We start from the raw sequence: 19379 nt of genomic DNA on the forward strand, positions 1-19379 counted from the left end.
CCCCGGGAAAGACCCAGTACTCAATTTTATAGAAGGCTGAGTGAACCTTGGGGCCGTTCTGAAAGTTTGGCAACGAGAAAAAAACCTGTTACCACCTGGGATCGAACCCCGGACCTTCCAGTCCGTAGCCAGCTGCTCTACCAACTAGAGCGAAGTTAAAAAGTAAAGGTGATAGTACATCTCCCTGCTTTAGCCCGCAGTGAATTGGAAAAGCATCAGATAGAAACTGGCCTATACGGACTCTGCTGTAAGTTTATCGAACTAGTTTCGTGGGAATACCAAATTCAATAAGAATATTATATAAAACTTCTCTCTTAACCGAGTCATACGCCTTTTTGAAATCTATGAATAACTGTTGGTAGAGCAGCTGGCTACGGACTGAAAGGTCCGGGGTTCGATCCCAGGTGGTGACAGGATTTTTTCTCGTTGCTAAACTTTCAGAACGGCCCCGAGGTTCACTCAGCCTTCTATAAAATTGAGTACCGGGTCTTTCCCGGGGGTAAAAGGCGGTCAGAGCGTGGTGCCGACCACACCACCTCATTCTAGTGCCGAGGTCATGGAAAGCATGGGGCTCTACCTCCATGCCCCCCAAGTGCCTTCATGGCATGTTACGGGGATACCTTTACCTTTTTTTTATGAATAACTGATGTACTGTACCCTTATACTCCCATTTTTTCTCCAATATCTGTCGAATGTGATGAATATTATGATCAAAAACATTCCTTTTAGAAGGGAAGTAAAGTTGAGTGTTGTATATAACTTCAATTTTTTTCACACATTCGTGTGATTAACATCTTCAGAAAAAGTGTTGTTTACCTACACATTTTCACTTAGCACGGAAGATTACATTCGCTTATTTCTTATTGTTGTGGGTCTGGTATCAGAATGTAGGTGTGATGTTGAAATTTCTCTATAATTATCCTTTTCTATTCTATCGTTGGAGATTGAATTCTATCTTGCAGGTGTTACCAACTCAGAAATAAAATTTAACTAAACATCCATTTGTTCAGCAATTAATTGTGTCCGGTTTCAACAAGTTTCTGCATATATTGGATATTTGTCAGAATTTCTTTCAAAAAGACTAGGTCTTTAGCAGTCTTAAGTATGGTATGATACTGCATGAAGAATTATCAGTTCCATATTTAGCATGAAAAAAATACATATGTAGCTGACGGGTTTTTCTCTAGTTCACTTAATTAAACAATTCTTCTAACAAGAAAAGAGTGCACTTGGACATTGGTTCGAAACCTGCTTTGGCTGATTATCTGGGCATTGGTTCGAAACCTGCTTTGACTTATTATCTGGTTTGGTTATTTTCGAGGTTTTTACCGACTATGAGGCGGATGTCAGGTAATCCATGGTGAATCCTTAGTCTCATTTCGCCAAAATACCATCTCACTTTCAGCAGTTTCACTGATGCTAAATACCTTCACATTGATACAGCATTGTGAAATAGATTAAAAAATTAAGAAAAGAACAAAATAGATTAAAAAATTGAGAAAGAAATGTAATGTAAGTACAATTAATATTTAGCCCTATTTATAAAAATCAGACTGATAAAATTAGGTAATAATTTTTGTGCAGTAAGTCCAGGGAAGTGTTGATGGAAATTGTGCTGTCATGCAGACCCTATAAAGCTGAGACAGAATTATTGGTCAGCTGTTCTTGCCTCACCAAATTATTTGCTTGTGGACAGACTTGTATGGAGGCCAAAATCTTTATCATAACTGTAGATGTTACTGTGGGACATCTTGTGGTACTGGATAGGCTTCAAGTAGACCTTCAAATATTGCGGAAACTTAAAGGGACCAAAATTGGATCACCATTGTAAAGGATTGAAATTTAGTTAATTAACATTTTAAAATTAAGATTCTGTACTGTACTGTACTGTACTTTGTTCTCCTTTACAGGTTTTCCTACTTGTCACTGGTTGCCTTTGGTTCCCTTTTTCCAAGTTCCTCGACCTATCCAGAGATCATTCTACTGCGTAAAAGTGTGTGTGATTTTCGATTAATTAAAATTCCTTTTGAAATAAAAATGTATATATATATATATATATATATATATTACTTAGTGTCCTTTCCTTGAATTCCTGTGATTCACTCTTTTGATACCATGGATAAAACATATTTAATAATATGTATTTGTAACATGGTGTGTGGTGATAGGGGAAGAATTACTATTAGCCCTGATTACATATATAACAGCTCGGTCATCCCCATGTTAAAAACGGTAACATGTGGAAGAGAACAGCCACTAGGATTGCCACTGTCGATTGAGAACGACCACTAGATGGAAGTACAGTGCATGCATTATGTCCAGACACTCCCCCACTCTTCCTACAGAGCTGCGCACGAGAATGGATGAGTCTACTTACGAATTATAGGGGAATGAGTTACTCTTTGCCTTGAACTCGGTAGACACATGCCTGACCTTCCCTTCTATTCCTACCCCCTTCACAGAAATGTTGTTCCTGTACTGCACATCGCGAATGTCTTGACATAATGCATGAGCATACAGTTGCTCCTTGCAATTCAAATGAGAGTTATAACGTAACTTCTTATGCAGTAGCTAGATATGAAATTGATAAAAGTTGTTGCCATCAAAGCCTATAAGGCTGAGCAATCTGTTATATGTGATCTGGGCTATTAGTAATTATCTCAGTGATATTATATCAATTTAACAGTAGGTTTGGTTTAGTAATGATTTCTTATAACTTGATAGTCGAACATTATTGTATAACTAGATATAAAAAACAAGGCTTTACTAAGAAATCTATACAGGGTTTTCAGAAGGGAAGGTCAGTATTTGGGGAGATCACAGAATCAATTTTGAACAAAAAAGTTTATATGAATATGTAGTCTATGCCGAATGGTTGTCGAGATAGAACTGTTCGAATGTAAAGCTTTATTCATACAGTACATTGAATTTGGTGCTTCTGATGTAAGTACATTCTAGGTGGCCATGCATTGCCATGGAATCTTGTTTACTAGGGCCGTTCCGAAAGTAATGCCTCCTATTTTTTAGTGTTGGCCTGTAACATCTGAACCGGATGTTAGTGGCGTTGCAGTAAAGATTGAACCTTCATGCTAATGTCCTGTTAGTTTGGTTGTGCGACAGATGGTGGGAGCAGGGCAATCTACCAAAATGGCATCTGACATAGAGGTGCGCAAGAAACAGAGATGTATTACTGAATTCCACTGCCGAACAAATTACACCCATTGACATCCATCGATGTTTGCTGAAGGTGTACGGAGACCATACAGTAGATACGAGGACAGTAGTGCATTTCAACAGTGGTGAAAATGACAATCTTCTGGGATTGGCGGATGTGATTCTTTTGGATGCCCTGGAGCCTGGATAAACTGTTAATTCTGGCTAAGCTGAAAGCCTGAATTACCAGGGTAGACCAGAGAAGAAGACCTTTCGCTTGCAACGTGATAAGGGAAGACCCCACACCAGTTTTGCAACTACTGAACACATTGCAAAATTTGGCTGGACTGTCCTATCACATCCACTATAGTCCAGACTTAGCACCTTTAGACTTCCATCTCTTTGAGCCTATGAAAGATGGACTACGTGGACAGCAACATTTTCCAGACAAGAATGCTGTCATCGCAACTGTGGCTTGCCTCTGCAGGTTTAGATTTTTACGAGCACAGCATCCAGGCTCTTGTTCATCACTGGGAAAAATGCATAACAAATGATGGTGATTATGTGAAAAAATAACTGTATGTAGCTGAAACCTTGCTCTTATTAACTGTGTTATTATGCTCTGTGTATCTGTTGTAGTTTCCATGAAAATAAATAGGGAGCATTACATTTGGAATGATTGTCACATATATTACTCAGGACAAATATGAACACCGCTGAACTCCGAGGGCGACACTATCATGTTTATATGCGTGTTACGGTGGGATCGGGGAATGGAGGGGAAGAGAGAGAGCATGTACACAACCTGCAAAGATGCAGTAGGGCTACCTACCCGAGACATGTATAAATAACTCTGAGCGTGAACTTACGTCGAAGATACGAGTATGATCGTAACAGAGAAGAGGACCCGGAGGAAGGTAATACATAGCACTACATGTCAAAATTTTATCCATAGAATGCGCTATGTTATACTCACAAACTGCGTCCCTGAAATGCTAGCTTTCTCGCATTCTTTCTCACCGATTTTTCACTCTTTCCCACTGCTTTCGCTGTTCCTTCCACACCTCTTTTCAGAGGAATAGCTAGAGCATTCTTTTTTTCTTCTTTACAGATCTTAAATACATATATATTACCTTTCCACAAAGAGGAAGGCAGGAAATAGGAAAGACTGGAGATTGCTGGATTTGCAATGAAAGACCTGCCCTTGGGCAGAGCACTAAATGTATGAAATGAATTATCTTTCTACTTTGCGAATGTATTTTTCCCCGCAGTGACTTCCTAGGCACAGTTTCCATGTTTCAAAATTACACACAATACTATCACTACGTATAGAATACTTCCGAAGCAGTGTTGCCAACCATATGATTTGGATCATACATGTGCGATAATTTGGTATCATGTACGTTCGTACGATCCAACCTGTGGATAGTGTGTAAAATGTACGATCCTGTCAGCAAAGAGGGTAAAACATGTCAAAAAGAGAGGATTTTAAACATTTATTACAATTTATCGACATTTGAAATTTTATATATACATTTTTTGCAGTATTACGGGTATATTTCATTTAAACATTTATAATAGTTTCTGCTGGTAGCACTTCTCCATTACAAGTACTGTACAGTCGACTGTGGCAAAACATATTTCAATAAACATTGCTCTCCTATGTCTCCAGGTCCAGGTATCATGACAGGTTGATTTTGGTAAACATTATTATAGCAACAAGAAATCACATAGTGTCCAATATTTGTGCCTATTCAAAAATGATGCTGAGAAACATTCCTTTGTTTATTTCCAAGTATCTCAGAGAAATGGAGTATCCAATTCTCTCAATAGTCTAAACTTAATTACTGTTACCACGTAAGCATGTAGTAACTAATAAATTGGTTGTAATTTTTTGAGAACCCTGTAACAAGAAAAGGAAATAAATATATTCAATATATTTGGCCTATTTTGTACATACAAAGGAACAAGGAACAGCCTGTTACAGTACTTGCTTATGCCAGTTGTGTGTTTCGTGGTAGTGCACAGACAGTAAGAAATCAGATGTCATTGTGATAAATTCTGACGTGAAATAGTGGCAATGGATTCAGAAGATAGTAGGTCCTACTCCCAAAAAATCTGCAGCCAGTGTACCTAAATATACAGGACGGAAACAAAATTGTAGAAAAATATGGTAAGCAATTCCTTAATTTAAAGCTTGGTTTTGCTCAGATGAAACAAACTGTAAAAGGGCTAGATGTAGGTTCCAGCTCTTCAGTTCCTGCTGTTGTTGATCCTTCTGAGGATACTCCCAAGGTAAGGAGACAGCAAAGTGTTAAAGAATCATTTTTTGTGCCGATATTTAATTTTCAACAACTATTTCCTTATAAGAATTTTAAAAAATCGTTTAAATAAAATACTGTGGAGGGAGTTCAGATAAAATAATCAAAATATACCTATTTTATATATAGTGTACAATACACAATTGAGAACAAATCTCAACTATCTACAGTTCTCTGCTATGCCTATGAAAGATTCCTGGGCTTTGTAGATGTCAGTGCTGATAGTACAGCAGATGGTTTATTTACTCACCTAGCACGAGTAGTTAATGCATTTGAAATTTCTACTAAACTCGTGCGACTGTAGACCAATTATATATATATATATATATATATATATATATATATATATATGTTTGACAGAACACTCATACTCCAGGTTCAGCATATGCCACTGGCCCTTGGTTCCAGGAAGCAATAGAGGCACTCACCCCATACCACCCACTGTAAATATGAGTAACAAAAGGCAACCTTTCTCATACAACTACCTTGTATTGTAAAAAATCACTCAGAAAGTAGTGTTGCCTTCATGCGGTGGAGGACGACGACATGATTTTTCTCGAACTATAATTGTTCTGCAAACGTCTTAACAAGCCGTTCCCATGGAGTTTACAACCTTACCCACCCTCTTCCTAATTCTTCCAGGGAAAACCTGTGTCAAGTCTGACATGAAACTTTTAGGTTATTGCTTGACCTCTTTATTTTAAATTTAGTAGACCTATATGGAAATGGGATTTTCCGAGCAATTAGAAAGTATGGTTCTCGGCTGGAATAATCCTACCCGTCTGAATAAAACAGGAATGTCACTTTTCAAACAACAGTTTGTAAATGCCTATAGTTTGAGTTTTAGTAGGTACTTGTTTCTTACAGGAAGCAGCTGAAATGCATATGGCCCACATCTCCTCTTATTTTCTCCTAATCCAGTAAAGCGAAACAGTGCTTGTAGTACTGTTGTGTCATTCATTTCACTCAGTTCTCTAGTTTTAGTGCCTACAGTACCTATAAAGTGCAAGTGAGTTTATCTACTGCTTTTAACTAACTAAAATGGCTCCTGTATCTCCAACCCTAATGACAAAAATAAAATCATGGATTGCAATGGATGAAGCTTTCACTATGGATGGAAAAATAGTAACGTGTTGAGTGTGTGGTATAAAAGTCGGATGCTCTATGAAATCACAACTGGAGAGTTTTCACTATCCTATACCTGCCAGATATTGATATTAAATTTTTTCATGATTTTACATATTTTGGTACATATTCAGCTTATTTTTCTTACATAAATATGTACATATTTCACACCTTGATATTACATAAAAATCCGATCCCTAATTATGAGAAAGGTGACTTGCCTGAAGATTTTACGGAGACAAGTGTTGCTTTGAATACTGAAGAAAAATATTGGGTTAAGGGAAAACCCCGGAAAAAACCTCAACCAGATAACTGCCCTGACCGGGAATCGAATCCGGACCATCTGGTTCCACGGCCAAACGTGCTAGCCATTACTCCACAGGTGTGGACGGCAGAGTTGTTGAAGAGGGTGACAAGTAATGACCTACAGCATTGCTTTGAACAGTGAAAGGAACATAATATATATTATATATATAATATTATTATAGAGCGGTGTATAGATACAGGAGGGGAGTATGTTGAAGGGGATAAAATGTAGTTGTAACTGTGTTTGTAATAAATAACATTTCTGACACCAGTCTCGTTATTTAACTCTCTTAAATTCTGCAACTCACTTTTTCTATCGTGTGGTATGAAGGACAGTGATCCCTCAATATACCCACCTTATCTGCTGGACAACCCTTTAAAAAATAGGTGTGTATATAATGCTCAGGAGTCAGCATCGAAGTTACTCTCCTTCTGCTTCCAAGTACAGTAGAACCTCTATTATCCGTGGTAATGAAGGGGGTGGACTGAACGGTTAATCGAAAAAATCGGATAATCCATATCATAAAATATTTCGTGTTTTTCTCCGTGGTGTTGTGTCTAAGATGCTAGGTAGTGGATCAGTTCACAAATTTTAGTCTGGTTGTGAACATTGGGTTTTTAAAGGGCAAGAAAACTCCTTGTAATGTCTGTCTACGGAAAAATAGGAATAATGGAGGTCTCATTTGTAGATTTACATACTTTATTCTTGTTTTTTATTAAATAGCGCAGTTATAACGCCAATCTCATATTCTGATGCGAGATGAGCCATGGTTTTACTTTCCCAAACCTTTCAATTATTAGGACTTTTTTTTCGATACATTTTCTCTTGACACCAGTCGAAGACATTTTATATAAGTTACACAATAGGTCTACCGCTGTGGAATAATGGTTAGCGTGCATGACCATCAAACGAGCGGGCCCAGGTTCAAATTTTGGTTTAGGTTTATTCCGGGGTTTTCCCTCAACCCATTAAGAGCAAATGGTGGGTAACTCTGGACTCATTTCGCTGGCATTATCACCATCTCATTCTGACACTAATAACCTCAGACGTTGATAAAACGTCGTAAAATAAATAATTAAATGAAATTAAAAGTTATACAGTACGGTAATTCGAACAGTAGACCATAATGTGTAACAATGAAGGATTGTAATAATGCTCTCTTGAAAAAATACGTACTTACTAATACAGACCAGGGCGTTATTAACTCGATTGAGTCACTACAGATCACCCTTTAACTCCCCACTCCACCTTCTCCGGCTGAGATAGTTATGTTTTGGTATGGTACGAGCAGAAAGAAAATCAGACGGATTGTATCAGGCTTTTACGAACTTACAGCTCTAGCTGGTCTCCTAAAATCCACTACTGATGCACAGAGCCTTATTCTGCGTTTGTTTATAAGGCGGTGTAAGCGAAAGGGACATCGATGTTGGTGTCTTTGTGCCTTTAATTTCCTGTCTTATGCCAAGGCTGTACTAATATAGCCTATTGTACAAAACAGTATTTCATGTATACTATTTCCTAAATAAAAGCGAAACAAAAACAGTCTGATAATCCGCCAATCGGTTAATAGGGTGACAGATAATCGGAGTTCTACTGTATTTAGAAGTAAGGTCTTCATGAAGCTTCGTGAATTCACAGGATGCCAAATTTTAAAAAGAAAAAAAAAAAACAGTACTTATCACGAACTGATACTCAAGTTTATCAAAATCTAATTTTTTTCTCTAACATAATTTTTCTATAAATCCACAATATAAAATCAGTTAAATTTTCATCACCTGCCTATTCCACCAAGAGCTTTTCAACTTTTCTCTTTTCATTGCAGTTTCTGTTCACTATTGCTTTTCAAAACTGGTTTGCAAAGTCAAAGGAAAAGTAGAGGAAACTTTTCAGCTATATTATGCCTACTTCTGTTCACCATTACAATAATTTTGAAAAGTGCAAAGTCATATGCTGAAAAGTGAATATGATTTTTGCAAAGAACCAAGTCTCTTTACCACCATTAGGATTAAATTTATTATAATATTAAGTATACTTTGGCTTTAGATTCAAAATAATTGAGAAGAAATATGATAACAGAAAATTTACTATTGAGTGATTCAAGAGACAAAGAACCCCCCCCCCCCCAAAGTACCGGTATGTAAAACAGGGTAAGTTTCCATAACCTATATTTGTCTCAATTCTGTAAATGTTTTCGAATTACGTCAACTCAAGCAGATTATGTTCTTAAAAGAATTGGCCCTATTTTAGAATATTAAACAAAAAGTTTATCTATTTCATCTAAAGAACAATTTACTACTCATATGTCTTCATTGACTAGGAAATGGAGCTCAACAACATGGAGTTACAATGACTACTATTATGCAAAGATTTTGCAGAATGAAATGAAAAGTGCAAAGCAGTCTCTAATTTATGGAGGAACAGAAAAACTTCTCACATTTCAAAATTGAAAAGTGAAATGTTGCGAAGATGCAAAATTTAATGGTGGAATAGGCCCCATATATGGATTAACTATTTATCAAACAACATACGAGTACTTTTGGGCTTGAGACTTCATGCCCTGGGGCTCATGTACTCGTCTGGGGATGGGACCTGATTCTGTCAGGGCTGAGGCAGGATGGCTCACCTGTCAATATCATATTCACGAATGTCACCTAGACTATCTGTTTAGCTTGGATAATCATTGTATATGTCGACTGTATACCTAAGTGCATGCATCCCTTGAAATTTTTACACAAACTTTAATTTTTTATCACATGTTACATAAATAATAATAATACTAATAATATCATCTATATCAGATAGTTATAATGTAGATATTGCCTATTTATATTGACTTTGCATATAAAACATGATGTATTACACAGAAACACAAGACATCTAAAGCAATTTTCTTTTATGTAATTCGCAATAAAAATTATGATGGTACTTGGTGCTGGTGCTACTGCTGCTGATATAGATATTACTATTATTATGATGGCAAGGACAATGTTACTCAATGCAGAATCTAGTGTGGAAATGTACCCCAGAAAAATTCATTTAGACTCTCCCCCTTCCCCATTTCTGAACAAGTTGTAAGAACTGAATAAAAGAGCAGAGTGCTGGTACATAATTGTTAAAGACATTTTCTGTGCAATCATGCTAATACATACCTACCATTCAGAAATTGCAGTTTATTACGAAGAAGCTAAATAAAATCTAGTAAAGGCAACCTTGAAGAAATATTTGTCGTTCAGTATGTAAACTTCCAGGGGTATTCTATAAACAACAAAGAGAACTTGTTCCTCAAGCTGAGCCACATTCTTTGTAAAGACTTTTTGCAAATCATGTTTCGTACTATTAACTCAACTTCGAGGATAGTTTATGTACTTCTGAAATTGAGCAACAGCAGCAAACTCTCTAACAAAGCAGAATTAGAATTAGAAGATCAAGTAGCAAACCTCTAAACTACAGTAGTTAAAAAAATTCAAAAGAAGATAAAGTGTTGAACTACGCAATAATGAATTATACTAATAAAGACAAAAATTATTAAGAACTAGAGCAAAGGAATAGCATAAATGATTATGATTACATAAAAATGAAAATGTTTGTTCCTCAATAAAAAAGTTTAATAGCATCATTAAAAGGCTATAAAATACCAATAAATTCAACCTTATTAGGACCTTTAAGAATGTATGAATATAACCAAGAACCTCCTGCTTCAATAAGGTAGAAAGAAACATAAGCCACAGAAAAAATAACCAATAAAATAAAAATTACGAAGTCCATCACTGTGTGGAGTAATGATTAACACGTCTAACATGAAACAAGTGGGTTTGGGTTCAAATCCTGGTTGAGTCATGTTACCTGGTGAGGTTCTTGCAGGAGTTTTTCTTCAACCCATTAAGAGCAAATACTTTGTAACTTTCAGCACTTGGACTCATCTCACTAGCATTATTACCTTCATCTTGCTCAGATTCTAGATAACCATGGCAGTTGATAAAGCGTCGTAAAATAACCAATTAAAAAATATCAAAATATGAAAATAATTTTCTTAATTGTACTGTGTTTGTAGAAAATCTATGTACAAGGTGTATTTTTAAAGTATCATTTAAAATTTTACCATGGTAGCGCTGCGGTAACTATTTTGAGTATGCACAATGACTTGCTCCGTCCTTTAGGAAGCCAGACGCAGCTGTGAGCGGCAGTAATTTTTGTTTCCTTTTGTGAGAGCATTTCGAAATGTTCAAAACAATCAAACAACCCACCGACTGTGAAGTCCGATCAGTGATTCGTTTTTTGAATGCAAGAAATGTTACGCAAGCAGACATTCATCGCCAACTGTGTGAGGTTTATGGGGAAACAATAATGAGTGATGGAATAGTGAGGAAGTGGGTTAGACAGTTTGAGGAAGATCGTGAAAATTGAGCATGATGAGCTGCAGATCGACCGACCGTCTGTGATCACAGATTATTTGGTGCAAGCTATGGAAGCAAAACTTCACGAGAACAGACGTTTTACAATATCATTGCTTTCTTCGCATTTTTCACAAATTTCAAGATCAGTGCTCTACAGCATTGTGACAGAACGCTTAGGATTTTGGAAATTGTGCTCAAGATGGGTGCCAAAAAATCTTTCTGATGAGCACAAGAACAAGCGATCTGACTCTCCACTGACTTTTCTCATGCAATATGCTGAGGAAGGCGATGATTTACGAACGCATATCGTTACAGGTGATGAGACATGGTTGTCTCACATCACTCCAGAATCAAAACAACAATCCTTGGAGTGGAGACACACAGCATCCCCAGTGAAGAAGAAATTCAAACAGACAATATCCACTTGCAAGATCACGTGCATGGTTTTCTGGTACAGACAATGTGTTTTGCTTGATGAATTCTTGCCCAGGAATGCGACAGTCAGCAAAAACGTGTATTGTGCGATGCTATGAATTCTCCATCATGCAATACAGAACAAAAGGCGTTGAATGCTCTTGCGTAGAATCCTTTTGATTCATGATAATGCCCGGCCACACACAGCCAAACAAACTCAAGATCTCGTCACATCATTTGGTTGGGAACAATTCGACCATCCTCCTTACAGTCCTGACTTGGAACCAAGTGATTTTCACCTATTTCTTCATCTGAAGAAATTCCTTGGTGGAAAACTTTCCACGATGATGATGTGAAACAAAAAGTGCAGTCTTGGCTTTCATGACAGGCGGCATCATTCTTTGACGAAGGCATACAGAAACTGGTTTCCCATTATGACAAGTGCCTCAATAATGGTGGTGACTATGTGGAGAAGTAGTGTAAGGTGTAAGGTAAGGAATGAAAATAAAGTATTTGGAAAATAATGTTTTGTTATTAAAAAAAAATATAGGTACATATTTTAAAAACACACTTTGTAAGTACTGTACTGTAGGTCATTTGCACCTATCTATAGTCAACACAATCAAATCATTAAATTATTCCAAATCCCTGATCTCATACTAGGATATAAAGACTTTATAGATAGAAGCCATTCGGTCCATACTGGTTTGAACTTATGTCATGTAAAATTTTGAAGTCTGAGCAGACCCAAACAAATGGAATTCTACATTCAAATTAAATCTTAGTCCAACATTGGTGTCATAAATCCATTTGTCGATAAAATCTTAAAAAATGATTATGATGGTGTTCTTAAGGTAATTTTATCTTACAATCGACAAACTAAAGAGAGAACCACATCATGATATAAATAATACAAGAAGTTTATTAATATCATTAAAATAAGAATTTCATCATAATAAAATTAAAGAGAGAGAATTTATTCTTTGTCCAGCCATTCATTCCATATACTCGCAGTTAGAGGATTAAAGATTATGCTGCTTTCAAAAAGGTCGGAATACTGTTCAGGCTTTGAAAATAAACTTAAGTGTGCGGGTCATACTGTACTTCAAATTATTCACAAGAAAATATCTTTTTAATCAACAGGTGGGAAAAAAATTTGTTGTAGTTCCATAAAGAAAATAATAATAGCTTACATAATAATAATAATTTACAAATCACATCACAATTAAACAAATAAAATAAAATAGAAGGGTAAATTAAAATTTAGATGAAATAAAAATAAAATGTAATTTTAACAAAATTGAAGTGATAATTAAGCCGCAACAAACATGAAAAGTAGTGAAGATTATAAAAACAGAATAAAAAGTTTATGCCTCTTTACATCAGTATTCATAACATAATATAAAACAAATTACAAAAATAGAATGTAATAAAAATATATTAAGTTCATACACCAGGCATCGCAAAATTGTGTTTCGTAAAACAGAGCTGAATTCTGACGTAAGTTCCATGTGACAACACACCCCTCTCTACACTGAACTCCTTTCTCTAGCATTGTCTGTATTGTCAGCAGTGGCACGTTCTGTTACCCAGTACTGTCTGAATAGTGATGTGACGTTCATAACAGATATTTCTGAACAGCTGAACAAACTAAACTATCTACGAGAATTCCATTTGCTCCACGAAATTAGTTATACATGCTTTTATGACTCCACATTTGATAATATTAGATTTTAATTTGTATAGTTTTAGTATTTTTAATGATTTTATTGATAACAACACAATACATTTGAGATACCATATAAGGGATCTACTTTGTATAGCTAAGCACATTCACATTGTTTTAAAATAAATTTGTTTTTAATATTTTGACAGGACATTTAATGTTGGTATAGATAATATTGTCACTGTATCATATATTATTCTAGTCAAGGCAGTTTCAAATGTAAAGCTTGTATTGTAATTGATTTTAGATGATACTTATATTTGTACCTGAAGATGCCAGATTAGGGGCGAAAACGTTTGTATCAAGATTAAATAGGATGTAACACATCAATATTTTTTCTCATATGTTTTTCTTTCATATGTAATGCAATGCTTAAGCCATATTGACTGAATAATAATTAATCATATTTTGATATTTGTTATTAACACGAGGCTTTGCTGAACATTTCCAACATGAATTGTAAATTATCTACTTCAGGACGTCATCAGAACATAGTTCACATGTATGATGCGTTGAAATCTTTTTCCTTGGTAATAAATGTGAATCCCAAATTGTCTTTGAAATTCATGCTGAGTGATCACGAAACTTTCATCGTTTTTGTGGAATGCTTCCACAGAAAAACCATATGCTACATTACATGATTCCATTATAACTAAATGTTTTGAAGTGAGCTACAAGATGACAGTAACATCATATGCCTCATAATTTAGGCTGAATCAACATGTACAGTGTTGCAAAATCACCAGATTTACTAACACGCATCCTGTATATAAAACAATAATTAAAATCTGGAAAGAAAAAAATATTAAATTTAATAAATCCTGATGTAGTAGGTACAATTAAACATTGACATAATCCTCACAGTAAAATATAGTAGGCCTGCAATAAAAAAAATTCTGAATACATAATACAAAAACAAATTTATTTTAAAATAAAATATGGTAACTATAGAAATATACCCTACTTAATTCAGGTTCCCAAAGCGGTGGTTGTGATCCCTGGGAGGTAGCGTAAAGAACTGAAGGGGGTCGTGAGATGATTAACGAAATAAAGCAAAATTTCCAAATTAATATACATATTTTTTTCATTTAGAAATAAAAACAACATTGATCATAAAAAATAAAAAAAATCTTTCAGCAGTTATAAAGTAACAAATAATTAATGTAACAAGTTTGTCTATTTTTCAGAATGTAGTCTCTCAAATCATGACTAAGTATTCCACGCACACACATGCACACACTTTCAAGTTCGAGATTTCTCGGTTTTGTTTTGATGGCAATCTTAGACGAGAAACTTAATTTGCATGAATACGAGGTTGCAAATATTATAAAAAATTTAAGAGTTTATTTTGCAAACTCGAGGTATTCTTTTAATGCAAAATTGGTCAATGCTCTGCAAAAAAAGAGTCTAGTTTCAAGATTTCATCAGTAGGTACATATTTAAACGAGTTTTTCCTTAATATATATTTTTTTAAATTTCAGCCAGTTTAATGCAACTGATTCAGTATCTATCTATGACTGTGGTAATTGTTTAATAATTTAATAATTTATTTATTTAATCTGGTAGAGCTAAGGCCAGTAGGCCTTCTCTTCCACCCAGCCAGACTATAATTCTAATTGAATACAATTGATTACATAGTTATTACAATAATATTTAGACCGTAAAACAATATGAAAGTGAATAATGAAAGTAAAAGTAAATAATGAAAGTTAGATAAGTAATGTTAGTGAGATAATAATAAACAATGATACGAATTAATAATAATAATAATAATAATAATAATAATAATAATGAGATGATTTAAATATCTATTCTGTGATATATAAAACCATTAAACATTGAAAACTTGTAACAACTCTATTTGTTAACGAAAATTGTTTGAAAAATATTTCCTTAGTTTATTCTTAAATTGGTTTGATGTCTGACAGTCTCTGACATTACTCGGTAGAGAATTCCAAAGTCGAGGAACAGCCACAGTGAAAGAAGATGAATATGAGGATGTTCGGTGAGAGGGAATGGATAATATTGAGGAGTGTTGTGATCGTGTGTCTAGGTTATGGTGGGTGGATAAATTTTGAAAATGGGACGCAAGGTAGGCAGGAGTGGAGAATTGCAATATGTGAAGGAGGAGGGAAAGACAGTGGATTTTCCTACGGTCTTCTAATTGGAGGCAGGACAACATTTCGAGGGATGGTGTTACGTGATCAGCCCAGCGAATATTGCAGACAAAATGAATGCATGTATTATGAACATGTTGCAGTCTCTGCGCCAAAGTAACACTTACATCAGTAAACAGAAAATCATAGTAATCGAAGTGGGACATCACAAGTGTTTCCACTAAAATCTTTTTCAGGGAAAAGGGTAGAAAATTCTTCAATCGCCTAAACAAGTGGATTAGTGAGAATACTTTTTTACAAGTTTCTGCAACTTGATTGTTCCAATTTAAACTTTTATCTATATAAATACCTAAGTTCTTTACTGATTCACTGAATGGAATTTTGGTGCCGTATATTTTAATCGGAGACAAATTTGGTATGGTAATAGTGCTTAACAAACGTGAATGACTCACAATTATTGTTTTGACTTTCTTTCGGAAAATACTCAAAAAGTTGTTGTTTATAATCTTACTGCGAGTAGTATCCATTGGTTTTGAGTAAAATTATAATTGTTTACGATTTTACAGGGACTTATATTTTTGGAATAGATTCAAGAACCAGTGGGGGGTCGCAAGCTGAAGTCTCTCCTAAAAGTGGGTCATGCTTTCAAAATGTTTGGGAACCACTGCTCTACATAATTCAGATTACACTGAATTACATGGAAAATGTTAGTTAAGCAAAAATATTTTACGTATATCATAGGTAAATTATTATAATTATACCATCCAGTACAATCATTATGTTAGAATTTACTTCCTTTAAAGACTATGAAATTAGAATATGGGTAGTATGTACATATAGAAGTAAAATAATTTTTATAGTTTTCATGAGTGTTTGAATTTTTTATATTTTGAAGAAGTAAATAGTAATCTTGTGTTCTCGATACTGCAGCAGCATTTAAATAATCAGAGATTGTTAGAACTCTGGATGTTGATGATGTTTGCTCACAAGCAAAATGACCAGAAGAATTTAATATAATGGCGATATTTAAAGTAATCTTGAATGTGTAGTTATTTGCATGAATAAGTCGTGGGGGAGGAGAGAATGGCACTACTTTTTCTACTGACAACGTTATATAAATATGATGCTGTTCTTGGTGGGTCAGTTATTCATTTATATAAAAAAAGTAATATTAGTAACAATAATTTATTTTTAATCTTGTAGGATGACTCGGACAGTAATAATCGTGAAGATGTTCTTCCTGCGTCCCCAATAGACCAGCCTGGACCTTCAGGTTTGACATCAGGTCCAGGAATTGCAATGGACAAAACAACTACAGGTAATGTACATTCCACTTTCCTGTTTATAGTCTGAGAAAGGGTAATTTCCAACACACTGTAAATGGAGTTCGAGAGAGAATGTAACACATACCTATGGATACATTATGTGTTCATAAGAGAGAAGAAAAGAACATATTCGTTAGTGATCAGAATGATTATATTTCTGTTGGTATTAATATGTTTCAGGAACAGTGTATATGTTGCCTGTCTGGATCATTTGCATTATCTGAAGGTAGTGATGAGGATGGGAAAAATATTCTTGTTAAAAGATTTTATTTTTGTTAAATTAAAAACACGTATTTTTTTATTAAAATTGTACCTTTTGGAATATAATAAAACTAAAATAGAAACAAATACCAATCTGTCAAGTCTGTTAGTTCATATTACAGTGGGTGGACATCGAATTAGGAATTTGTTATCATGATCTTATTTTATAAATTTTCAAGAACATCATACATATCTAGTGCATCTATTTATGTGCAAATGAATATAACAATTCATTGTTAACTCTCTAACATCTCTTAGGACTTTCTGCTTACGCTCACACATGGCATTAATTGCCAACAATGGGACATTGAAACATGTGTCCAGTTTTCTGCCCAGTGACAGTCTGATATAAGCCTATTGGATTTTATTTGAAGACAGGTCAGTTAATAACCCAGAACACTCGCAATCATATACATTTCCAGACTTTATCTAGACATCCGGGAAGTTTTCTTCAAGGAAAATTCCCCAAGAGCCGAGCCCGGGAATCGAATCCAAGACATCCAGATCTTAAAGCCAACATGCTGACCACCAAAACACAGAGACAGTCAGAAAATGAATATGAAACATTTCTTTTGACATGATTATGATGGTAGATTAGTTATTTGCCACCAGAAGGCTTTGAGGTTTGATACAACATTTTTTTTTTTAATTCCTAATTCGTTGTCCACCCACTGTATATATTTGACAGAGCCAATTTCCTCGATCACATGGGGGGGGGGGGAGACACACAGACTCAAAAAGATAACGGTATTTATTGATTTAAAAAGAAGGCTGCTGCTATAAGTTATTTAGATTTATATTTAAAAAACACTCTGAAGTCAAGGTAGATTCATTTTACTGAATTTTGGGGATATTTTAAGTCACTTAGTGTATTTTTAGCATATCTTTAAAGTTATATCACTGCACTGCATGCAGTATTAATTTTCTTTATCTTAATAAAATTAAAATGTAAGCATACAGTAATAATTTTTAAATTAGCATTTCTTCCCTCACCCCCCCCCCCCCGCCTTAAAATTACAACAGAGTGAAGACCAACAATTAGGTTTTACATTACCTTCACATTCTTAATAAAAGTTACTTACAGTTTCAGGATGATTCACAATTTTGAGATTCACTTATAAAAAGTTTTATATCTCATATTGAAATTGTTTAAGGTGCAGGATTATAGTAGTTGGTGTTAAGAATAGCACCACTTAACCAGACTTTATGAAAGTTGGCTCATTGATTTAAAATTAATAATGGAAGTTGTATAAATTATAAGGGCTGTTCAAAAAATAAGTATCAGTGGATCATTAAATGGAAGCAAAAAGTAAAACAAATAGTCTACCGGTGTTATACTTAGCCTTATCTTGAACACTTGATCATTGTGTGGTACAGGCTTTGAAATGCCTTCATTAAAGAAACTTACTGTCAGTGAAAATAGTCAATTCTTCACTGATGTCTTCAGGTTTTTGTACTTCAGAAAAAACTTTGAGCTTGCTTGTAGAAACTATTTGAGGTGCAGAAAGAGATGATAGTCTGATGAGCTGTATAGCGGTATCAAATAAGTCCTACTTTAAACCACCTGACACAGATTTTATGGTACTCTCGTTTATCTGTGATAATTTGATACAGCACTGATACTATACGTGAAATTTATGGAAAATCTATTGTCAGCTCTAAAATTGTGAAGTGCGGATTTTCGCGAAATTTCATTTTCACGTGTTTCTTAAGCTGCTTATTGACAAGTGGCTCATTGCTTCTTTCCTCATCTTGCACATTCGTTTGTCCATTTCTGAACAATCTATATTACTGTTAGACCTTTCCTTCACTCGTAATATTAGTCCTGTAAACTTCACATAACTTCTGCTCTGGTTAGATTTTTTGCATGAAGAAAGCGAATTGCAGAACTATCTTCACATTTGACAGGATTATTGATTGTGTTGTTAATTTTTAATCTAATTTCACAATGACAAAATCATACGAGCTCGCAATGACACAAAGCTTCCTAATGATTCACTTTAAGAGTGTGTGCAATATACGAGGCATGTTCTTAAAGTAAGTTCCGTTTTCAATTATAGCTGTCGCATTGCTGCAATCATTATTTTGCGCATGCGTGTTTTCTTCTTCAGTCCTCAGGCAAGCTGTGCATGTAGTTTCAGAGCTTCAGTCCGTGTGTGTGTGGTTAGTTGTGATCGAGCACCCCGCCGACTGTGAGATGCGGTCTGTTATCCGTTTCTTGAATGCAAGGAACATC

The 19379-nt window shown here is 35.0% G+C and overlaps 1 protein-coding gene across 9 annotated transcripts in view; it reads left to right on the forward strand.

The window, feature by feature from the left end:
• LOC138701658 (protein bric-a-brac 2-like) overlaps positions 1–19379 on the forward strand; it is a 150272-nt gene that overhangs the window by 14451 nt on the left and 116442 nt on the right. For all 9 annotated transcript variants that reach the window (XR_011332657.1, XR_011332658.1, XM_069828778.1 and 6 more), the window contains exon 4: positions 16761–16875. Coding sequence is in view for 7 of the 9 variants with exons in the window: in XM_069828778.1 (XP_069684879.1) it covers positions 16761–16875 (115 nt within the window). In the remaining 2 variants the exon portion in view is untranslated. The remainder of the gene's footprint in view (positions 1–16760; positions 16876–19379) is intronic.

Source organism: Periplaneta americana, chromosome 6 (genome assembly GCF_040183065.1).
Source record: "Periplaneta americana isolate PAMFEO1 chromosome 6, P.americana_PAMFEO1_priV1, whole genome shotgun sequence".
Classification (NCBI taxonomy): domain Eukaryota; kingdom Metazoa; phylum Arthropoda; class Insecta; order Blattodea; family Blattidae; genus Periplaneta; species Periplaneta americana.